Genomic DNA, 26048 nt, shown 5'->3' with positions numbered 1-26048 from the left:
GGTCGTCTTTCGCGAACTTTAACACCCTGGGTAAACAAATCGTAGAATACCACTCGGCTTAAAACACTCTTTTGATCTTCAAGTGGAATTGTACAGATGGGACCCGTAGCGGAGAAAAAAATGCGATAATTTTTTTACCAACGTTTCTCACCTGCCTCACTTTTGTTGGCCTGTTCTCATTTTCAAACACCCATTCACAAGATTGGTGTTTTTTTCGGGTTCAAAACAATAAATCCATGTTTAGCCTCCTGTGAAAATGTCATAAACAGCATTAGAATATCCGTGGTCGTACTTCATTAGCATCTGTGTGCATCATTCCACGCGAGCCCGATTCTGCTCCGTTGTCAGTTCATGAGGGATCCAACGACAACAAAGTTTCCGAACTTTCAATTCTTCATGTAAAATTTTCTGAATTTGGCTCATACCAATCCCCAATAGTCCTCTAATTGTCTCCGCGGGTTTTCTTCAATTAGCCGCTTATCAGCTTAGTCACATGTTTTTCGTTGATGTCAGTTGAAGGCCGCCCTCCACGAAATTCGCCATGTAAAGAAACTCGACCTCCCAAATTCAGCAAACCATCGCCTCACGGTGCTCAAGCAAGGTGCTTTTCTCCCAAAAGCATTTTGAAGAAGAGCGGCACAGTCTTGCGTAGAGACAGAGAACTTTTAAAATCATAAAAAATCATCGCTCTAAAATCTTTTCGACTTAATTCCATTTTCGTTGCGTGCATATAGAACTTTGATGTGTGATAAAAACAATTGACAAATGATTTCCCGCCACTTGTTTTTTTATTACTAAGGAGGTTGCAACGTTTCAAAAAATATAACATTCGACATTCAAATATTTCCGATTAAGTAGAAGTGCAAAACTTTTAGTGTGCCCCATGTAATATATATTAAGGGAGGCTCCTTTGCACAGGAAGCCGGTTAGATTATGGGTACCACAACGGCGCCTATTTCTTCCTTCAAGCAGTAATGTGTAAACATTACTGTGTTTCGGTCTGAAGGGCGCCGTAGCTAGTGAAATTACTGGGCAAATGAGACTTAACATCTTATGTCTCAAGGTGACGAGCGCAATTATTGTAGTGCCGCTTAGAATTTTTGGGTTTTTCAAGAATCCTGAGCGGCCCTGCATTGTCGTATCAATTACCATCAGCTGAACGTCCCTTATTTTCATAAAAGAGAGAAATACCAGGTACTGACAGTACAATTATTTATGTACGTGATACAGCAATAGTAGTTTATATTGTTCACAGAAAACGATTGTTAGTAGGTATTTCACTAACACTTTATTCACTAATATTTTTCCTTAAGAAAGATAGAGAATTAGAAGTATGTTGTGTGGGTGCATTTAATATCTCTCTTTTTAACTCAAATTATTATTTCCTTTAGTAAAATAAAATATAGAAACTTTCACCTTGAATGAAATTAAATCTGCCCTAACTTTTTATTTTGAAGTTTTGCATAGTTTGTTGTAATTACTATTTTGTAATTTAATTATTGTTTCTTTCACTAAGCAAGTGGAACCAATCGACTTATTCCAAATCCACGCAAGATATGAAATTCTTTAATTATTGTTTTGATTTACAATGAACAAGCAATTGTTAGTAACTTTAGATTAATATTTCAGCTTCCCTTTTCTGAAAAACTAATGATAACAATAAGAAAAAGTGCATTAATGAGAAATTATATTTGTCTTTTAATGGAATTGATGAGATGACACACCAATGGATGTAAATGTCAATAAATATTCCAAATGATATATTCTTTTGATAAATATCACGTTTATTTTTTGTTACAAAGTAGATTGATGCTGCAAGAGTTCTAGAAGTACGAAGAAATCCATATTATTTTTTTTACAAAGAAAATTGGTAGATGTGAGAAATACACAATAGAAAGACACAATTGTCGATTGTGTAATATTTTCTCAAATATTTTTCACATTTTCTCACTTCCACCGTAGATATGAAAAATGCATCGTAAATTTTACTATGACACAAAAATGAATCCAATAAAGTGTTAAGTAAAATATAATTTACTGGATTTTAAATTTCAGAATCCCAAACTAATGTGGAGGCAGACAACATGCAACTAGGGCCGTTCATTAAACAAGAATACAAAGAGGAGATTGATGTGGTAGAGCATGAGTTACCAGGTAATGACAATATTTACTTGACAATTATGTACTTGATACCGCAAGACTAGTTTATATTGCACAAATAAAATTTGAGCAACAAAATTTTTATGAAGGATGCGGGATTCGAACCCACGACTTCCGGCGTTCCGTGCCGGTGCTCTAACCAACTGAGCTAACCGTTCCAGTTCCGCCTCGTTATAAAATTCTGTTTGCTTTTTGTTCAACTCTCAGGTTGTGGCTTCATCTACAGGATCTACTTTACAGTTGATAACCTGCTCAACCCCAATATTTGCATGTTAGGAAATTGACTTGAGATGTCGCTCTTATAAATCTAAACAATATGTTATGTTTTTAAAGAGATAACCCTCACTTCTAGGATTAATACACAAATAAAATTTGATAAACAAAATTTTGTGAACGATTTTTTTTGTTTGCTTTTTGTTCAACTCTCAGCAAAGCGGTTAGGTCAGAGGGCTATCACTTTCAAAACATTACATATTGTTTAGTTTATATTGTTCGGAAAAAGCAATTGTTAGTAATTCACTAACATTTTACTCTGACGTAATAAACAGATTCCTTAAGATAGGGAATTTGAAGTATAGTATATAATAAAAAAAAAATGTATTTAAACCTAAAATATACAAAGTTAACCCTTGAATTTCCCACCCTTTGCAAATACATCACAAGGTGGATGGTATCCCCCAAACCCTCTGTCAGACCACAGAATAATAAGTTTGAATGTACAAAGAAACACTAGCAAACAATGTGAACTCTATATCTACTGTAGCCGGAAGTCCCGGCGTACATGTGAGATGTGAGAAAAAAATATTATATTTTAAAAAAAAGCGCGGGGTGCATGGTATCAATAGTTATAAATATTTTATGAACAGATATGAGTAGAAGGGTTATTTTGATCATATCCTGAAAAGCACCCCACCCTTTTTTTACAATAAAATCATTCATTCTTATATCAATATTTTATCTCAAATATCTTATAATAATATTTTCTATAAAAGCGTATTTTTTTTTAGTTTTTTTAAACTTATTTTTTTTATTGAATTGTCATCGGTCCTTAATAAGTATGCCAAATTAATCTGACGTTTTGAAGTGGGTCAAAATCATATTCAAAGATTCTGTTACATACTAACATACTAAGCAAATAAAAGCGTATTAAAAACTAAACTTCAAGCCCATAACTGTCGAAATACTGCTAGAATGGAAGGCGCAAGGAAAGGCGCGTCAGCAGCAAGGAAAGATATCTAGGATAATAAGAGTAAAGAAAAGCGGTATCAAAATTAGTGCTAGTGCAAGCCGGTAAGACTTGGTTAGTTTGGACTCGGCTTCGCATATCTTGTTTCTAATACAGGATAGAATCCTTCCAAAATTCTGTTTGGATCGGAAAGCAGAACTGATCACATGCACCAAGAAATATTTCTGTACAACCAACTGGTACCGGAGCTGGAGTGTTTGGACCTAAAGTCAAACACTATTAAGCTTTAGGCAAAGACGCCACCATATTTCAATCGGAGCTATATGCCATTGACATGTGCCTACAATTGAACATTGCAATAATATCAGATAGTCAAGCGGCACTTAAAGCACAATTACCTTCAAAGTATCCTCCACAATTACTTCAAATCTGTTGTGGAGTGCAGGGTAAAATTATCCGAATGTAACAAAGTCACTCTGTTGTGGGTACCGCGACATAATGACATGAAGGGTAATAAGATAACTGATTAGCGAGTCAAGAAAGTAGAAACCCTTCTGCGGTGTCGGATAATACCTAATCCGTATTGAAGAATTAAGAAACATCGGAGGCAGGTAAATCCTTGCATAGACCTAACCAGGAGTCAATTACAAACCCTCACAGGCTTTCTCTCTGGGCACTGCAAACTCAAAGATCACTTGGCAAAAATCTTTTATAACTACATTCATTGTTATTGAATTTGTTCTAATTCAGAAAGAAGTTACAAGAGGGCGCTACTAGTATTTTAAATTTTGAATTAGGATAAGCTTTTATATATATTATATATAAAACAGACATGGGAAACGACTCTTCAAAGTCCTTAATTATTAGTCGTAATTCAATTTGAATGGACGCTATTTCAGTCGAATTTATATCAATATATAGTGTAAATATATCATACTATTATAATTATATTATAAATATTATGCAACTAAAAAGTAAAATCCAAATAAAAACGTGTGGATTTCGTCGTTAAGTCAATCGTCTTACTCGGTATTTCGTGCGTGTTAAAAAAATTAAAACAATCGGCTTACCCTGTACACAAAGTGTTAATATGTAATAAGTGTACAAATAAGTTAATAATAGATACAAATAATAATTATTGAAGTCAGAATTAAATTATTTCCAAATATTAAACAAAATTAAATGTTTAAATGTTTCCTTCTTAAAGTAATCTTAAAATTTTAAATAAAAAAAATATCGTCAGGTAGACCCATACAAAGTAGATGACTGTAGTATCAAAATAAATTTGAATAAACATTTGGAATACATGAATAAACTTAAACGAATAATCGCAGAAATCGGAGCGAAAAATAATTAAAAGAAAACGATTACATTTTTCAGTCTCCAAGATGCCTTTAAACAATGCAGAGAAATGTAGAAATTATCGCAAGCGAAAAAGAGATGCAGCTCTAAAAATAAAACCAACTCCAAAAACTTCCGCAGAAAGGTCTCGGATGTATAGGTTGCGGAAAAAACAACTTGCTCAAGGAAGTAAATTATCTGCGATTGAACTTTCTTACACTCCATCAACTTCTAATACGCAAATGACGTCTGGACCATCGCCTCAGCTAGTTACTTCCGGTAAATATTTATTCTCTTATCTCAGTAATAATTTGAAACATTTTTGTTTTACTACAGGTCACTATTTCAATCAAATTTCATTGGTTAATTAATAATAGTTCATAATAGACCCAGTGTGCTCACTGTCTCTCGGAAAATATAGTATATACACGGAGGGTTAATATATTAATATATTTTTTAAATAATTTGAAATATCACTCCAACAATACCACACTAATAATAGTGTTAGGTGGTTTGATTATGTTTTTCATTCATTTCTATTTGGTTGAGTTTCATCCTCTCAAATAGACCAAAAAAGTTGTGTACTACTTATGTACACACACAAGAAGTTATACATCTTTGGAGGTACAAATAAAATATCTTTAAAACAAAATTATTCCTCATGTTGTTTTACGTTCGTAGAAAGAACAGTATTGAAATAAAGAAGTTATTAAATACAATTAATCAAAATATTATTTATTATACCTCATAATTTAGTTAAATAACGTTCACAATACTTGAAAATACTTCCCCACACTTTTGTAGTTCAGATCAAGTACCAACTACCGGTCACATCAATAAAATGTTCTTCACGTAAGGTAATCTAATATATAAAATTCTCGTGTCACGGTGTGCGGGACCGAACTCCTCCGAAACGGCTTGACCGATTCTCATGAAATTTTGAGTGCATATTGGGTAGCTCTGAGAATCGGACAACATCTATTTTTCATCCCCCTAAATGTTAAGGGTTTTTTTTTTAATTTTTTTGCCTTTTTTTTTTAATTTGTTTGATTATGAGTCAGCATTAAAAAATACATACAAAATCAAATTTTCACCCATCTACGATCAACAGTTACTTTTGTATCGCGATTTTAATATCGGCAATACAACGTTTGCTGGGTCAGCTAGTTATTTTATACGAATTAAACCACACTACAGATGTCCGTTATTAACCTAAATGTCTCTATTATTTATAAAATGAAATCCACAATACTACTCATATTAAACTTACTGTACAACTGTGATACTTTTACATAAGAAAATAATATTAAATTATTGTAAAAATAAAATAAAGTATCTGTTTATTATTTCTAAAAATATTATTACACTGCATTAATTAGTCTGAAGTGAGATGTGGAGTACGATCATCGTTTAAACTTTAACACCAGGGGGCCTACTCCTAATATCGATATTCGATTAATCGTGGCATTAGTCGTGTCGAATCCTACTCTTAGTTACATCGTATTCAATGTCGAAACGATGATTGAACGAACGAAACATTATTCGATATTATCGGTCCTAACCCTACTCTTAGTTGAAAATGTCAGAGACGAATATTCGAATTTCACAAATAATCAAACGTCACTTTTACGATAATCTCAAGGACACCTTCTAGGCAGTCGATGCTAATATCGTTTCAAGTTGTATAGATATATTTGCCATACAATATACATACTTAATAAATATTATTGAAATAATTATATGTGATTTACTATTCAACAGGATTTTTTTACTACTAAGTCATTTAAGTCATTTTGTTGATCGTTTATGCGTAGAAATAAAGCAAATGGCCGCCTGAGAAATAGGAAGTCGACGAGAAGGGTTGAGTTACTTTTTTTTTACATTTTATTATCCGCGAGTTTTGTATTATTTATTCAATTTTAAATGGTCATATTATATTCATTACATATTTTTTTTAACATTTACATTATGTGTTAATGATACCAAATTGGTGGTGCAGAGTCTGGCATGGTCCTTAGCGCCTAAACTATGTTTTGACTTTTGACAGTTAACAGCGGCGTAGCACAGATAATGTTTAGGTTTAAACATATTTCATTCACACTGACATCGTAAAACAATCAAAATATTAGTCTATGGTAACGATAAACGATAAGGAATTCGAAAATTTGTTAGAGTAGGGTAGTTGCGATATATTCGGAGTATTATCGTAGCGTTCCGAATGTATCGTTATCGATTTTGCGAGTAGACCTCCAGAAAATATTCCGAGATGGAGTAAATTCGATCGAAATGCGATCACGAGCACGATAGAGAAATCATCAGTTACCTATCAGTTAGAAGAAGATAATAAAATACAAGATGTTGCTAATATTATCCCGGATTCTTATCCATTTCAAGATTTATATGACGATCCTATTTCCGACAGTGATCTTCGCTTACATGGCTCAAAAAACTTGGTCCTATTGCTAAGAAACGAGAAAATTTAATGCCTACTCATGAATTTTGTGAGTTAATGAGAATGGCAAACAAGAAGCAAAGAGAATCTCTACTACATGTTGTTTGAAATCGTTTAACTCCAAATCGCGATCCATTTCAAATATTTTTACTGGTCCAGAGGGATACGGTATAACTTTTGTTATAAAACTACGCATGGAAATTTATAACCGATTTTCTGATAACGATGGTTATTGTAACTCTTTTTTTTATGAAAATAAGCGACAAATACTAAAAGGGGAAAATAACTCTCCTATTGCTTGTGCTTGAATATGGAACAATTGTACATACTGCTTTAAAAATATATCTGTCAAAATAACTTCCTACTTTAAGTGTTGAAGTAGCTCATCAATACAGAGCATTGTTTAGATAGAATAAAGTTTTTATCGTCGTTGAAATCAGTATGATTGGTGCTGAACTTCTTTCTCAAATCGATTCTCGTTTAAAACAGATAACAGGAAGTTCTAATATTAACTTTGGTGGTATAGATATCATTCTTATTGGTCATTTACGTCAATTACTACAAGTTAGAAGTACTCCAATATATAAATACAATATACAAAAACAAACGATTGTTGGACTAAAATTAGATTTATTTTGCTTTATTATTCAAGATTAAAATTTTATGAATTGTTTCTATAAAACTAAAATGAATCCAATAATGAAAAATGTAAATTAATATTATTTTTTACTGGCTTTTTTTTTCAGAATCGCAAAGTAATGTGAACGCAGAAAACACGCAACTCGGCCCGTTCATTAAACAAGAATACGAAGAGGTAGAGCATGAGTTACCAGGTAATAGCAAGACTAGTTTAATAAGATAATAATTGTTCAGAAAAGGCAATTTTTAGTACTTCACTAACATTTAACTCTGATGTAATAAACACATTCCTTAAGAGAGATTTAGAATTTGAAGTATAGCATATATATTGTATTTAGTTATGTTGTGTTGGTGCATTTAATTTATCTCTAGTTAATTTAAATTCTTATTTATTTTAGGAGCTTTTTCACAATGTCCAAGTAAAGTAGCAAATTCTCAGAGGCTAGATAAATTAATGGCTTGATAAAAGTTCCGAATACAACAGATTGCGTTCCACAATCACTTCATTGCTTTGTTTATTTACTAAGTGATTTATAAGCAGGTCGGTTTGGCAACCTCGCACTCAATAATTTCGTTTGCGAAATGAAAATGTTAAAAAAATAACTGTTTTGTAAAAAAAACTTAACACAAGCTTATTGGCTTTTAATTCCAATTTTTATTTCATATTTTACAATGTTTCTTGTATATCGCTTAATAGCACTTCCACCACTGTTTTTACAATGAAATCAATCATCACATAATTGTTTTGACGAAAGTGTCGTGTAATGAAATTTGGAATGTCAACGAATCAATTGTCATGAGCCTTTCATAAGTGTCCAGTCGTAACATTTATCAAACATAGTAGGGCAGCTCAAGCGGGGATTTTGGGATTTATTCGACCGCATCAGAATAACATAAGAGGGGCAAACTTGGACCTTGTGCAGTACCTTTACCATACCTGAGCCCTGTATATAGGGTCGAACGTCTAGCGCAGCCGATCAAATTAGAACAAAAAAACGATCGTTGGAGAAACTCAAGAGCGTCAGATTGACAGAAGGTAAGTTGATTACATACACAAAAGTGTGCATTTCAATAATCTGACATTTTGAGTGTGACAAGGAAATGGGAAACTCACAGAGTTTTAAAGTTAGTTAAGGTAATTCCTCCACATAATTGTCAGATTATGGGTCAGACTGACAAGGACGTTAAGATGAACCGTCTCTATAATAATCTGACGCACTTGAGTATTTCACGTCTCACGTTTTTTTTGCATTTTCAAAAATCGGCCATAACTTTTTGTCACTTCCAAATCGTCAGTCTTTGACTAGCTACAATAGGATTCACTTAACATCATAAAAGATTATGTTTTTCCTATTTTTCCATTATCAGTAACACGTGGGTGCATACACTGTTAATATCTGAAGCGCTTGAGTATTTCTGGGTGACTGCTTTTTACAATTTTTAAAACCTGTGGATGCCCTCTGCCCTAGCTAGGGGCTACAGGAACTTATATGAATGACACGCTGCCCTCACCAGTGAAATGGTATATATAAACTTTTATTTAGCATCTAACCTTCACAACCTTATTAAGGAGAGCCTCAAGTGGCGCAATGGTAGGCTATTAAATTAATTTACATAATTTTGTCAAATAATTGTCGTTGCCACTCTGTCAGGCTACTATCCAGTATCTGGCAGATAACTATGATATTTGCTACTAGATCCATCCTATAATTTCTATGGCGCTTATCTTCTAGATAACACTAATTAAACATTGTGAAACGCAAATTATGTCTTTACTCGATAGATGAGTAGCAAGTAGCCTATTCGTAACTTTACTTGTACATAATAGTGAAACAGCCCCTGAGTAAAATTAAACATAGAAAGTTACACCTTGAATGAAATTAACGCTTTTCTAACTTTCGTTTTGTGTAACGTAGGTTGTTGTAATTACTATTTTTTTATTTATTTAATTATTGTTTCTTTCACCAAGCAAGTTAAAACCCATCGGCTTATTCCATATCCACTGAAAATATGAATTTCATTAATTTATTAATAAATTTTGTTTGTACAATTCTATATTCTCACTATTGGCGTAATAGTAATATGGCATAGTTAATGATAACAATAGAAAAAAATTAAGTTCCTGCTCGTCTCTTCCCTTATTTTCATTAAAAATATGCATTGAATTGAAATTATATTTGTGTTTTAAAATTTTTGCTGATATGACAAACCAGTGGACGTAAATGTACATACTATTTGAATATTTTAAATGTTTTTTTTTTAATTTTGATAGAATGATTTCGTGACTTACTGTGTCAAACGCTTTTCTTAAGTCAATAAATATTCTTATGACCTTTTCTTTTGATCAATGCCAAGTTTAATTTTTGTTACGTTAAGTCAATTGTTGCTGCAAGAGTATTAAAATTATGACGAAATCCATAATGTTTTTTGCAAAAAAAATGGTAGATGCGAGAAATCCATTGAGTCAATTATGTAATATTTTCTCAAATATTTTTTACACTTTCTGACTTCCTCTGTAGTTATGAAAAATGCATTGTAAACATTATTATGAAAATAATTTACTGACTTAAATTTCAGAATCCCAAAGAAATATGGAGTCAGCCAACATGCAACATTGTTTGTTCATTAAACAAGAGTACACAGATGTGGTAGAGCATATGTTACCAGGTAATGACAATACAATTGTATACGTGAAACAGCAAGATTAGTTTATATTGTTCGGAAAAAGCAATTGTTAATACTTCACTAATATTTTAATCTGACGTAATAAACACATTCCTTAAGAAAGATTGAGAATTTGAAGTATAGTACATATATATTGTATTTAATTATGTTGTATGGGTGCATTTTATTTATCTCTTTTTAATTTAAAATACCATTTCGTGTAATAAAATTAAATATAGAAAGTTACACCTTGACTAAATTTAATTCTGTAACAACTTTTTTTTTTGGATTGTTTCGTAGATTTTTATAATTACTATTTTTTAATAAAATTTTTTTTCTTTCACTAAGCAAGTGAACCAATCGGCTTATTCCAAATCCACCAAATATATTTCATTATTAAATATAGAAATTCTTTAGTTGTTGTTTCGTTTGTGCAATTGTATGTATACTGACTTCAGACTTGTATCTATGCTTGCCCTATTCAGAAAGACTAGGCCACTCTCACTATTGTTATTCTAGTAATATGGCATTTTAATATTTTTGATGGTCCGCTAACTTAAAACAGCCGCTAAGGAGTGTTTTTTCTCATTCTGACGTAGGTCAATAGAAGAAGACAGAGTGATGCTCTTCTGACCCGAATAACTATCATCCGGTCCTGTGCCGACCCTTAGTAAAATTTTTGAAAAAATAATTTTAAGCCAAATGCTTACTTACTTTAACTCTCATAAGTTACTTCATTTGAAACAATTTGGCTTTACTAGGGGACATTCAACAACGGATGCAGGTGTTAAGCTAATCAAGAATATTTTTGATGCCTGGGAGGAATCGCAGAATGCACTTGGCATCTTCTGTGATTTATCTAAGGCTTTTGATTGTGTTCAACATTCAACACTGGTCAGGAAGCTATACCACTATGGCATAAAAGGAACTGCGCTCGATCCTCTGACTTCATATCTAAACAATAGAATTCAGAGGGTCGACGTGAATGGCAGGAGATCTCCTGGGACTCCTCTCAGTATGGGGGTACCATAAGGGTCTATTCTTGGACCGTTCCTCTTCCTTATCTATATAAATGATCTTCCTAATCTTATAGAGAAAAAACATAAGGTAGTATTGTTTGCGAACGACACTTCACTGATTTTCAAAGTGAAAAGAAACTAAGCTATGTATGACGAAGTGAACGATATTTTATCTGACATCGTGTACTGGTTTAGCGCTAACAACCTATTGTTAAATAGCAAGAAAACTAAATACATTAAGTTTACCGTACCAAATGTCCAAAATGTAAATGCAAATGTTTTGTTAAACGGAGAGGTGATTGAACCGGTGGAATCTGCTATATTTCTTGGTATAACTCTAGATTCCAAATTAGTATGGGGCACCCATATTGAAGGATTGGTGAACAGACAGAGTTCTGCAGCATATGCGTTTAAGAAAATTAGACGGTTAACTGACATAGATACGGCGCGACTAGTATACTTTAGTTATTTCCATAGTATTATGTCCTATGGTATATTGCTATGGGGTAACGCTGCCGATATTAATACAATATTTGTGCTGCAGAAGAGGGCTATTCGCGCTATTTATAACCTAGGTCCTAAAGAATCATTTAGAGCAAAATTCAAAGAAATTAACATCTTGACTGTTGCTTCTCAATATATTCTTGATAATGTAATGTATGTTCATAGGCACATAAGTGACTTTGCCAGAAACTGTCATAACCATAATGTTAACACCAGGAAAAGAAATAAACTTATGATGCCTACTACTCGGCTAAGTCGAGTTAGTAAGTCTTTTGTGGGGCGATGTATATGCTTTTACAACAAGATCCCAGAAAATGTTCAAAAGAAAAGTATTACGTTATTCAAAAGAATTGTTAAAAAACGTTTGTGTGGTAAAGGTTACTATAACATAAATGACTTTCTTAATAATACCACAGATTGGGAATGGAGTAACCGCCCTCAGGCTATTAAATATTAAGTTTAATTGTACAATATTACTTTGTTAACATATTTATTCGATGAAAAAAAAAGCCCGCTGAGTTTGTTGCGCCCATTCTTCTCAGGTCTGAGGCATTCATTTTGGAATGGGTGGTAGTTTTTTGACTTTCAATAAGTGATGTCACATCCTATTTTGAATAAATATATTTGAATTTGAAATTTGAGAATTAGCAATGCTTTAAGTTAGCAGACTATTATGAATAAGTCTTCAGTTATTCATTGATAATCTTAATTTGAAGGACTATCTGACTGGCGGATAGTTAAAGTGGCACAAGGAAAATCGGACAGCAATGTATCAGACAACCACCGTGGAGTGAACTTGGATAATGTCAATTATGATAATAATGGTAAGATTATGCTGTTATGTTGTGTTGATACGAAGTAAAAAAATTGCATAGAATATTGCTATTAGGATAAATTTGTAACTATTCAGTCATTCATTGAATAAATGATTATTATTCCAATGAACCCGAATAACCTGTTAAGAAATTTGATAATTTTGAATCTTGTAATTTTAATACAACATAATTTCAAGGCTACTATTTTTAATAATGTCTATGAATTAACAGAATGTTAATAGAAAGGACTTAATAATCTTCAATCAAATAAACAGATTTCTTATAAATAAAACATATTCTGCAAAGACAATTTCCACGCGGGAAATTTTATCCAGGAAAAAAACCAGAGTAGGAAAATCCTTTCCCGGACGGACTTGTTCCTGCTGCCTATCGTATACAAGGAAAGATACTGTACCGCTCATCACTGAGAACAAATAAGGCAAAACGGTAGCTCGCTTCACGGGCCTTTGTAATATCAGAAAAATCTACTCCAACGTAACGCGTTTAAGTTGGAGTAGATTTTTCTGACAACCTTAAGACAGCGCGCCAGCCCTTATTATTTCAAGCCTCTGTTAGTACTTTTCGTTTCATAAGAGCTTATCTGCATGTCTCTCCTCCAATTCGATAAAATAATTGAATTGAAATTAAATTAATTGAAATATGTTTTTGAAAATAACATTAATATATTTTTTACAGTTATAGCAATTCCGGAAAGAAAAACTAAAGAATGGAATGAAATTGAACAAAACAATACAATCGGCAATAGCAAAAAAGCATGCAGCAAACACAATATAAAAAAAATGTCCATGAAAGAGCAGACTGTGCCAGCTCATAAATTAATAACTAATATAAATACTTTGTATACACTCAAAAGAATACATGCAGCTGAAAAGCCGTATTCGCGTACTGTAGTTGAAAAGCCTTATTCGTGTAATGTGTGTGATAAGAGTTTCATTCGATCTGTGAATTTGCAGAAACATTATACAATACATAGTGGTGAAGGTGAAAAGACGCATTCATGTAACATCTGTGGTATGAGTTTCGATGAATTTGATTCTTTAAAGAAACACAATAGAATACATAGCGGTGAAAAGACACATTCTTGTAACATCTGCGGTAAGAGCTTCAATCAGTTTTGTCATTTGAAGTCACACATTAGAATACATACCGGCGAAAAGCCGTATTCCTGTCACGTATGTGGTAAGAGCTTTAATCGATCTCATCATTTGAAGGGACACAGTAAAATACATACCGGCGAAAAACCGCATTCGTGTAACATCTGTGGTAAAAGCTTCCATAGATCTGATAATTTGAAGATACACGTAAGTAGAATACATAGCAGCAAAAAGTCATATTCGTGTAATGTATGTGGTATGAGTTTCAGTCGATCTTGTCATTTGAAGAAACATAATAAAATACATACCAGCGAAAAGCCATTTTCGTGTAACGTCTGTGGTAAGAGCTTTAAACGATCTAATAAGTTGAACGAACATAGTAAAATACATACCGGCGAAAAGCCGTATTCGTGTAACGTCTGTGATAAGAGTTTCCGTCAATCTGAAAATTTGAAGATTCATTATAGAATACATAGCGGTGAAAAGCCCTATTCGTGTAGCGTCTGTGGTAAGAGCTTCATTCAAGTAGGTAATTTGAAGATACACAGTAGAATACATACCGGCGAGAAGCCGTATGTTTGTAAAATCTGTGGCAAGAGCTTCAATCAATCTGGTGATTTGAAAACACATAATAATAAGCATACTGGTAAATACCCGTATTCGTGTAATATATGTGGTAAGAGTTTCAATAGATCTAATGATTTGAAGACACACAATATAATTCATACTGGTGAAAAACCATATTCATGTAAAATATGTCATAAGAGCTTCAATCGATCTAGTAATTTGAAGATACATGGCAGACTACATAGTACTGAAAAACAATATTCTGGTAGTGAAAGTGGTAACAGTTGTAATCAGGTCGTTGATTTAGTACCACATAATTCAAAACCTACCAGTGAGAACCTGTAATTGTGTAATATTTTATTTCATGGTATCAGAGGACCTTATAGTGTCGCCTGGGACGCTGGACAAGTGGAATTTACTAATCTAACAATAACGAAGTTCGGTTGGTATACAAAGTAATATCCCATGATTGATCGCTAAGTAAATTATTGTTTATCAGTTCGAAAGAAAGTGTATTTTGTTTATGGTATTCCGTCTTTGCCAAAATTGTAATGTTGCTGTCACTGTCCATTGAATGATGAATTAATAAGAAATGACTCGTTTTTTTTTATTTATTGCACTGGCTACAAAACCATAGGCAAACTCATTCAAATTAAATAGAGTTACCGCTATGATTTTTTTGAAAAAATATAATTAATGAATTTTATGTATGATTTCGGTGACACCTATATATCAACATTCGATAGAGATTTCAATAACTACTGTTAATGTAAAACAAAGTTTTATCATACTTTTTGAACATGAATTTTTAAACTCTTAAAAAACTTTAGTGGTGAAATATAAATCAGCCTCGTGGAAATGATTCGAGCAAATGATACTCCACTTATTTGGTTTGTAAAGTTCTCACATCCTCTCTTTTGCTACGAACTGGCGCTAATTCTCTTTCACTATCTAGGTAGTACACGGGAAAGCTGAAAAAGATTACCTTCTACAGATTTGCGGTGTAAAACAAGTATCAAACGATACGTCTGTATACTGTAATACCTGTAAATTGCACTAGATTGTAACTGTTCGCGATCTTGTAAGCCGCTCACAATCACCGGTAATGACTTTTTGTGTACAAAATACAATAATTGCTAATCATTGTGCTCTGGGTCTTTTAAAAAAGAGCGACTCTATAGTTTTAATTTCTGACTGTGTGCTGGCCGCTTCCTTTCATCTGCCTCTTTCTGACAAGCGGTTGAGAAAGGGATGTGAATAATTATACCATATTTAATGAAAAATTATATACAGGGTGTCCCGTAATCAGTGGACCAACGGGATACCCGTGATAGGGGTGGTCATCATCTATCGAAAACACCAAATTTTACTGTTCTAGGGCCAGTAGTTCAAAAGATATGATTTTTTAAGCATTATTTTGAAAATTCTACCCTTATCAACACAAAAGTTGAAAAAAAATATTTTTTATTTTTATTTTGCCCTGTTTCTTAACTTAAGGTGGCTGAGGAAACATGTGTCTTCACAATTAAATCCATTTTTGTGAATAAATATTGCCAAATTAAAAATTAAAAACCAAAACATGCGCAAATATCAAATAACTAAATTTGCAACGTGATGTTTGAAGCAAGCTAGTGCAAAAAAAATGTATGACAGCCTTGCGGACCATTATTTAAAAAACATCTGCAGTTCATACTGATTCCAAAAAGGTATAATTAATCATTATTGTGAAACAATAAAAGACAATAATTATTTTAAATCAACATTAGATAGCAATTTCTTGGCGGAATTTACAATAAAACAAAAGTAAATAGTTAGAATTTTTTTATTTATTTCTTATAATAAATGTTCGAAATGTCTTCCTCTTACTCTAAGGCATAGCCGGCATCTTCTTATAAAATTTCTTTTTAAACTTTTTAACGCCCTTTCATTATTTTTGACTTTTTCACTCACCACATTCAGTTTTTGTCTTAGCTGTCTTTCGTTATCGTTAACGGTTTCATATACGGATTCTTTAAAATATCCCCATAAAAAATAATCCAATGGATTAAGATCAGGTGATCGAGCTGGCCATGGGATTGTACCTCCTCGTCCAATCCACCTACTTGGGTAAGACTCGTTTAAATATTCCCTCACTTGTCTGCAATAATGAGCGGGTGCGCCATCATGCTGTAACCACATCCTCTCACATACCTCCTGTGGTACATTTGCTAATAAATTACTTAAGTCATTTCTTAAAAATTGCAAGTACCGAGCACCATTAAGCCTCGGTGGGAGCTCAAATGGACCAATAAGTTTACCATCTAAGATTCCAGCCCACAAATTGACTCCAAACTGGTGCTGGAATCTATCTTCTCGTACAATACGTGGATTCACAACAGCCCATTCATGTAAATTATGAATGTTAAACACTCCAACTCTTTTAAAACACGATTCATCGCTCCATAATATTGAATTGAAAAATAGTGGATCTTGTCGGCATCGGCGAAGCATCTCTGCACAAAAATCTATCCTCCGTTGATAATCAGCAGGTAATAGTGCCTGCACTCGTTGAATATGATAAGGGTATAAACTGTTTCTTTTTAAAATGCGATGTACTGTTGTTTTTGCTATACCAGTACGTCTTGAAATACGACGAACACTCGTAGAAGGTTCTTCTGTCACTTCGGCCAGTATTTGAAGTTCATCGACTCTTCTAGGTCTTCCCACGTTGTTTGCAGCTCCGGGAATTCTGCCTTCTAAATACGCGTTATTTACACGGAGAAAAATTCGATGATCCGGATAGCGGTCGCGATTAGGATAGCGCTCACGATACGTACGGGCTGCTTGCCGAGCGTTTGCATTACACAGACCGTAAATAAAATACATCTCAGCATATTCACGAGGAGTATAGGTATTAGGCATTTTATAAAATCCGGGCAAACAGTATCCAAATCACAAAGACAAACAAGGTCCAATTCAAGCGTCAGTCACCAAAAAAAAGAGTCGTAATGGTAGCGAAGTAAAAAACACGTGTGCAGCTACGAGCTATGAGCAAGTCTCTGATGAAACTAAGAATAATTTGAAAAATTAGGGTGTGGGGATCATAGGCGTCGGCCAATAGGACCCCGTAAACGAAAAAGGTACCTGAGCGAGAAAGAGATAGCATATTGTGTTATCTCTCTCTCGATAACAAAATAATTCTCAGAATAGATAGCGCTTAAATGTTTCTCGCAATTGGAGTCTAAAATTGGTTATTAAGTTATTTTTTTTGTAAAATGTAATATTGTTATACCTTTTTGGAATCAGTATGAACTGCAGATGTTTTTTAAATAATGGTCCGCAAGGCTGTCATACATTTTTTTTGCACTAGCTTGCTTCAAACATCACGTTGCAAATTTAGTTATTTGATATTTGCGCATGTTTTGGTTTTTAATTTTTAATTTGGCAATATTTATTCACAAAAATGGATTTAATTGTGAAGACACATGTTTCCTCAGCCACCTTAAGTTAAGAAACAGGGCAAAATAAAAATAAAAAATATTTTTTTTCAACTTTTGTGTTGATAAGGGTAGAATTTTCAAAATAATGCTTAAAAAATCATATCTTTTGAACTACTGGCCCTAGAACAGTAAAATTTGGTGTTTTCGAGAGATGATGACCACCCCTATCACGGGTATCCCGTTGGTCCACTGATTACGGGACACCCTGTATATTTGTTAATGCATATTATTTTAGCACTTTTCTATTATACCACACACAGGCTTGGTGATTGGCACGCAGTTGACATACGACTAAGGAGAAAAGTGTGTTTTCATCTATCAGACTGCGAATGATATGTCCATATGTATATATAGAACGTCATTGTTGTACCTAAATATATATAAAAGAAAAACTTTGAGACTTGTCCTTAAAGGGAAAGTCAAAATAATAGCCAGTAACTTATTTGTAATTATTTATTTATATATTATATCTTGAACTTATCAATGAGACAATGTAACGAGAATGGCATTAGAAAGTAGCGAGCAGGAGCCTCGCTCATTTGAGCGAAAAAAAAGCAAGCGCGTCTATCAAAACGGTGCAAGGGAAGTATCTCCTTTTTAACCAACTTCAAAAAGGAGGTTCTCAATTCGGCAGTTTTATTTTTATGTTTGTTACCTCATAACTCGACTGGGTGAATCGATTTTGATCATTCTTTTTTATTTGTAAGCTCTCTTCGTCAGAAATTTCGTCCAGTACTGACACCGATATCCTTGAGAAAATCAGAAAACAACCAAAAACGAAAAAATATAAGTCCTAAATTTGCACTGAGTATGTGCGCGACAAATGGACGAATAACTCAATATCACGCCAAGCGATATCGATGGGTCTTTTTTATCGGAAAGGATGTGCTTCAAGGGTATTTTAATGAGCTTGTTTAGGTTCTGATTATGGGATTTATGACAAAATAACGGAACTCTTCAATTCTTAGGAGGAAATTAACGATACTGGGCCGAATCTTATATATGCTATCCGGATATTTGAGTCACCTACCGTAACGTCTTTATGCTCAAGTAATTGTCGTAGTCGAATAAGATGATCAATGGAACTCCTTAACGGCTTACAGTAAGGTTATCTGTGGCAGAATTTCTTACTGTTTGTAATGAAATCTCAATGCGCTTACGTTCGTTGCTGTATTTTACTCAACCGCTCCATCAATTTTTGGGCTCAAAGTGGTAAATTACCTTTGTTGAGATAAGCGTTTCTCCCTGACTTCGTTTGTTTCATGAGCAGATGGAATCTTCTCTTTAGCAATAATCCTTCAATTATTTTCTTCTACGGGTTTCATCTAAAGGTTAACGATCTTACGCCCTTATTAATAAACGCAGTGTAAAGTTACAACAAGCTTAAAAGTACTTCTCCCTGTCATGTAGTTCTGTAGTGACAAAGGTAAGATAAAGACAAAAAGTTTTAAACTTTGAGTACCTAACTTTACACTGTGTTTATTAATAAGGCAGTTACTGTATTATTACAAAAGTTAAACATGTGTTCAACACTTGTTTCAATAAGTTCTATTACAAATCTGTTTGTGTCTTTCTGTTATTCAGCGTTCAACAATCTTTAGACATGGCTTAAATTTAAACACGATTAGAAGCTTGCCTAAGGTCTGTCTACAGGATAGATCATTTTCTTAAGTATGATTTAGATTATAGGATGACAGTTGACAAAAATTGCGTTCCGTTCCTCTATTAATTGGTCCTGTACACTTCAGTTTATGGTGTGCTTGACGACGTTTTAGTTAAACGCAAGATAAACACTTTTGTTATAGAAAAAGATAAACTCCATTTTAGATGTCGTTATTGTTAGGTCACTGTGTAACAAAACAATTGAAACACGGCTTAGACACTAAGCCGTGTTTAAATTATTTTTGTAATAAAAGTTTTAAGTGATTGTTAAACAGTGTATAATATAATTTAAATGTAAAATGTGTAATCTGTAGCATGTAAATAAGTGGTTATAATTAAAATTTGATATTAAAAATTTAAGTGTATCTTTTGTATTATTTAGAGTTACACAAGTAATTGAGGACTTTTCCCCTATCCACACATTCAATCTTAATATTATAAAATGTGGTAGTATGCTTGTTTCTCCTGTCACGTCAAAATGTATCAGCGGCAGGTTTATATAAATTTTGTATGGAGACAGTAATAATATAGTGGCATATTATATTAATTGTTTTGGAATAGTGTTTTTGAAGTCAGTTGTTTTTTTGTTAAAATTTTTTAAAGGCCTAGAGAACAATGATTAGCAATATTGTATTTTGTGTAATGTGAACAGCTTACATTAACGTAAACAATTACATACTAGTGCTATTTACACGTTATCACGAAAGTATCGTTACCTAGTGATAATTGATAGTTATTTACATCGCAAGTATGTAAAAGCTAACTTTTTTTCAGCTTTCCCGTACACGAGATAATGAAAGAGAATTTGCGCCAGTTGGTAGCAAGTGAGAGATGTTAAGAAATTTAGAAACCAATTAAGCATTAGAACGAAATAACAAGAAGATAACCATTGTAATTAATGAGCTTCTGCAAATTTGGTAATTAACACTGTTAATAATGTTAATTTTAAATTTTGCTTCTTTGCATTTGTTTACTGAAGGGAAGCGCATCGGTCACACTACTATTACTAGTTTGTTATTTTAAGAAGTTTTGGGGTTATGTTACGACCCCGTTTGTTTGACTTTTAGACCTATACAAATAATTGAAACAAAATCATTCTAATATACATATGTATATGTATAAATAAACGGTCAGATAAAAAAGCAAGAAACATAACTGAACCAAAATATATATACGCGTCGAATTGAGAAGCTGCCTTGTGCGATGTTTCCGGGACGATACGGTATGGGTACCTACAAAAAACACGCGTACACCTTCTTTAAAGGCCGGCAATGCTCTTGTGATTCTTCTGGTGTTGCAAGAGAATGTGGGCGGCGGTGATCACTTAACACCAGGTGAACCGTACGCTCGTTTGTCCTCCTATTCCATAAAAAAAAACCTTTTTTGAAGTCTGTTAAATGCTACCCACTGCTCAACTAGCAACAGCAGTTTTCTTCGTGTAAAACCACAACTTTCTCATGTTTTAGGATACTTTAGAACCAGGCAGTCTACTACTACTACATAATATACTACTTGCATATTTTGAATAGCTAAAACAACTTTTCATTAAAGGGTCTTTATTGAGACATATCTTATCTACATGTAGTATAGAAACGTATGGATAGCGGCGCCTTTTCAATCAACTACACTCTTAAAATAACGTCATCCAAGAAGTTAGCTGGTCGCGTCACTCCCTCATGGCGAGCATAGCCCAGGTACCAGATGATACTCATCACATGGGAGCAACACCCCACAGTTCTCAGCCCTACAATGCAGTTGCAATAATAACTTATTATTCTTCTCTGCCACGATTACCTACTTCAGTTACAATAAAAACAGAGTATGTTTTTCCTGAAGAGTGGCGAGACTATATTTGCCCGAAGCAGCATTGGATTTATTCCCTGCAATCCAGGTATTTGGTCACGGCTCATTTCTAATGTGTAAATACCGTGAAACCTGAAATATACACCGACATATGAACGCGCTTGCTTTATTTGATAGGTGCCACAAGCAAAAATAATCAAGTCGGCCATAGTTTGAAGCAAATAATTGGAACTCTTCTGAGTGTATAAGTATGTTGTGCCTGCTATTGTAATGGCTGGTTTTTGCCCTGACGGAAGATCAGGGTCCCCAAGAGTACCATATGCAACAATTGAATTTTTTGCTGCCACACGCACGATCTCCATTTTTGCTGCAATAGTTCAGATTCAACTCCACAATCACAGCACAAAACAAGACGTATTAACACAACACAGCGTCCTTTTCGCAAAATCAAAACAACGTAATAAGCGTCCTTTCGCAAACTGTACAGTTTTTTGAATGAAGGAGCACAAACTCAACTCAACGTCGTTGGGAGAAGGTGTAGTAATAAATAAGCCAATGTTTCAAAAAACACACAGTACACGACATAAAACAGCTAGTAAATAGAGTTTCACGTTTTTGTAAATGTGAAATTCAAATACCCTGATATTATTATACTCTTTGTACCCTGATTTTCACTTTGACATGACAGTTGTTCTTTTTTTGGCTTTCAAGAATTAACAATCGATGGGCATCCCCGAAAAAGGTTGTAAAATAATTTAAAAATGGCGTTCCGTTTCTGTTTGTAAATTGAGTTTTATTTAATTATTTTCTTCCCCCTACTTTAAAAAAATATTTGAAAAACTGAAAAAAGAGCCAGTTGCGAAATACTAAAGTTGAGAAAATATAAACCCAAAACATTCTTTTAATAGGGCTGAAGCTGTACCTACAACCAATAATATCAATTAATACAAATGTCTAATACCTAACTTGTAACGTAGCATTATAGATCGTAGAAATAGTAATCGTGCATAATAACTGTAATAAGCGTATGCCGAAAGATTCGTTCTGACAAGAACATTTAATTTTATATAACGTAGTATTAGCTCTGATAAGAACATTTTATTTTGTATAACGTAATATTAGCTCTGATAAGAACCATCTCATAATGCTGTACATCAACTCATAGAATCATACAGATCACCAGTAGTCATCTCAGTGAAGTTTCAAGCATCGTACTTTCTCTCGACGATCGCAGATATACTCACGTGATCAGTCATATGCTCCGCGTTATACAACCGCACAGCAAGGCCGAGCGGACTCGACTGACGAGTGAAGCGTCGGGGTTTTTTTTTTTGAGAGGAGGAAATACTGTTACGTATTTACGCCCCGGAACGGGGCGTAATATGTCGGACTCGAGTGTCCGCGTAAGCGGACACCCCATCACGACTAAAACCTCCTCTGTGCTGTTAGCAGCCCTGGCTTTCACAGCGAAGTAGGACGTGGGCCGTGTAGGCCGCAAAGACTACGCAACAACAGTCGCGGGGCGTCTCCTAAGGAGACTCGAACATCAGACCGGCTGTGTGCTTGTGGGAAGGAGAGAGAACGAAAATGAAGATGAAAGATGAAAAGGTGATAAGAACACACTCGCCGGCGAGTGTGGTGATGTTTTGTGTAATGTATGTAAGTGTGTATGTATGTGTTTATGATTATATGTATGTGTGTTTGTATGTATGTACGTAGTGTAAATGTTTGTGTGCATGTATGTTTGTGTTTGTGTCTGTTTGTGGAGTGTGTTTGTGATTGTGTAAGTGGTGTATGTCAGTCCGTCAGTCAGTCCGTGTGTGAGTGAGTGTAGTGAAGCGATTACAGGACGAGGACTAACGTCTCGTCGGGTATCAAAACAATGCGTGGTGTATCTAGGGTGCGGGCCGCTGGCCATCGTCAGAGTGACGAGTGCCAGTGGTTTGCGGTGGTTGACCGTGCCTACGCCTGCGAAGGCGGTGTGTGCGTGTCTGTGTCGGTGTTTGTGTGGGTGTCGCGATCGCGATGGTGATGTCGTCATCCGGGTCTACCGTTACGTGTCTGGGAGGTCTTATTGGGTTGAGACTATGGTGAAGGGGGGTGTACCCGCATGCCTTCCTAACCAAGATGTTGGGATGGTTAGGCGCCTTGTCAAAGAAGCGTCGCGAGATCTCTTTGAAGTGTTGAGCTATCGTCGGAAGCTCTAGGTCGCGGTGAAGGTCAACGTTTCGGATGAACCACGGGGCTCCGGTTGCCATGCGCGTGAATTTATTTTGAACTACTTGCAAACGACGTAAGTAGCTCGGTCGGGTGTGCGCGAAAACGACACTTGCGTATGACAGTATGGGCCGTACGATGGTTTTGTACAGCGTCACTTTGTGTTTGAGCGTAAGTTTGCTTCGCCCACACACAAGTGGATAAAGGCGACTGAGGACAAATCGGGCTCTATTGCATACCATATCAATATGTTTCTTGAAGTTCATATTGCTGTTGAACGTGACTCCTAAGTATTTGTAATCCTTCACCCACGGTATGGGTGTTTCATTCTCGTTTGCACTCTTGGCGGGGTTCACTTCAATCCGCCATTTTCTGAACCAGTTGCCTAGTTCATCGACGGCGGCTTGAAGCACTTTAATGTTCTTGCTCAAGGTTGAGCGGTTGGAGCCAAAGTAGAGTGCCGTGTCGTCAGCGTACTGAGCGAGCTGGAAACTCGGAAACTTGGGAATGTCGCTCGTGAAGAGCGAGAAAAGAGTGGGAGAGAGGACCGAACCCTGTGGCACGCCAGACCTGATGGGTCTGGGTGAGGATAGGGTGCCCTCTACTCGATATCGGAAGGAGGGATCAGTAAGGTAGGCTCGAATGATGCGCACGAGCCGGTCTGGCACTCCCATTTGATACAGCTTGAATACTAAGCCGTTGTGCCATACCTTGTCGAAGGCCTTCGCGACATCGAAAAACACGGCTGCCGTGGTAGCGTGAAATTGACGCCGTATGAGAATGTACTCGGTGAGTCGGTGAGCCTGCTGGGGACACGAGTGAGCGTATCTGAATCCGAACTGTATGTCGGGCATCAGGTTAAGCTCCGCGATGTAATGATTAAGACGCGCGAGAATTAATCTTTCGTAAAGTTTCCCGATCGAGTTAATTAAGCTAATAGGCCTATAGCTCTCGGATTAGCTTTAGGTTTATTGGGTTTCGGGATACCGATAACAATGGAATCCTTCCATTGTTCGGGGAACGCGTTATTAGACAATAGAATATTAAAAATGGTAACCAATAAAGTAATAAGAGTCGAGGGTAGGATTTTAAAAACCCTATTGTTTATAGTGTCGGGCCCCGGGGCCTTCTTGAAGTGAAGCTCCTTAATGATTAGCTTCACCTCTTCGTAAGAGGTGGGTTTTATTACATCGCCTGAAGGGCTCAGAGCGGAGCGACGTTCAACTTCACGATCAACTTCGTCAACGTGTGTCGGGTCGGCTGCTGCATTTGGAGAGCACTGACTCTCGAGACTATCGGCGAGGCATTCAGCCTTCTCATCGTCATCGAGCGCCGGCTGCAGTCCCGGTCTGTCCAAAGGAGGCATGACAGTGGGCGGCTCCTGTTTGAACGCGCGAGGCAGCTTCCAGAAAGCCACATGTGATGGCTTAAGGTTGCCGAGCAAGCGGTCCCAACGTTCGCCGCGGAGTTCCGCGATACGTTCCCTTACCACCCGCTGTAGGTAGCGGAGGTGGCGCCTATTCTCGACCGACGGATACCTGTCGTAAAGTCTAGTGGCTCTGTGCTTCTGTGTGAGTAAGTTCCTGACCTCTGGAGGCAGGTTTAGGCGATGTGGTTGCATCGTCGGAACCTGCCTGGAGCAGGCCTTGATCCTATTCTGTATATGTGACGTCACATGAGAGATAGCACTGTGAGCCGTGTCGACCGAGTCGATGACGTCCGGTATACTGTCAAGGTCGTCGGACTTGATAGACTCGAGATCCTTTTCCAGCCGTTGCCAGTCGATCACTGTTTTCGTCGGTGGTTGAAAGTTAACCGGTGGGCCTAGATTTAGGACGACGGGCCGGTGGTCTGACTCTAATTCGTGAAAAACCTCGATTGAATTTACATTGAGCGTTACGTTTTTAAGTAACGCAACGTCTAGAATATCGGGTCGGTGCGCGACGTTATCCGGATAACGTGTTGGTTCGTCGGGTGCTATTACTGAAAAGTTCAGCGTGTCTGTGAGAGAATCGAATAAAATTCCGTTTCTATTTGTGGCTCTACTGTTCCAGCTGGAGTGTTTGGCGTTAAGATCGCCGCCCACTATGACTGCGGCCCCGTGGCCGAGTAATGCTTCTATATCTGTGTCTAATATTTGTTTGTTCGGCGGAAGATAAGCTGAAATAACAGTGATCGGCTGGTGATTCGCCATACTGACCCGGATGGCAGAGGCCTCGATGTTAGTGAGGACCGGAGGATCTATAGGTATACAGTGTAGAGACCTTTTAAAATAAATGAGGGTGCCTCCCATACGGGTGGTGCGATCATTCCTGACTATGTTATAATTAGCGATACGCGGATCGCGTATACGTGGTTTTAGAAATGTCTCTTGCACTAAGAATAGGTCTAATTGATGTTTGTGAGCGAACTCCTTCACCAAGTC

At 35.7% G+C, this 26048-nt stretch overlaps 1 protein-coding gene across 9 annotated transcripts in view; it reads left to right on the top strand.

The window, feature by feature from the left end:
- The window catches only part of LOC126968306 (zinc finger protein 883-like), an 87459-nt gene extending 72395 nt beyond the window's left edge, over positions 1-15064 (top strand). For 6 of the 9 annotated variants that reach the window (XM_050813227.1, XM_050813224.1, XM_050813226.1 and 3 more), the window contains 6 exons: positions 2056-2154; positions 4727-4966; positions 7886-7972; positions 10356-10445; positions 12682-12789; positions 13477-15064. In XM_050813227.1, coding sequence (XP_050669184.1) covers positions 2056-2154; positions 4727-4966; positions 7886-7972; positions 10356-10445; positions 12682-12789; positions 13477-14807 — 1955 coding nt within the window. In that variant the 3' untranslated portion in view covers positions 14808-15064. The remainder of the gene's footprint in view (positions 1-2055; positions 2155-4726; positions 4967-7885; positions 7973-10355; positions 10446-12681; positions 12790-13476) is intronic. The other 3 variants (XM_050813231.1, XM_050813232.1, XM_050813233.1) reach the window with 3 other exon arrangements.
- The last annotated feature ends 10984 nt before the right edge of the window (positions 15065-26048 follow it).

Source organism: Leptidea sinapis, chromosome 15 (genome assembly GCF_905404315.1).
Source record: "Leptidea sinapis chromosome 15, ilLepSina1.1, whole genome shotgun sequence".
NCBI lineage: Eukaryota > Metazoa > Arthropoda > Insecta > Lepidoptera > Pieridae > Leptidea > Leptidea sinapis.
The sequence above is the reverse complement of the archived record's forward strand: the minus strand, read 5'-3'. Positions and strand labels throughout refer to the sequence as shown.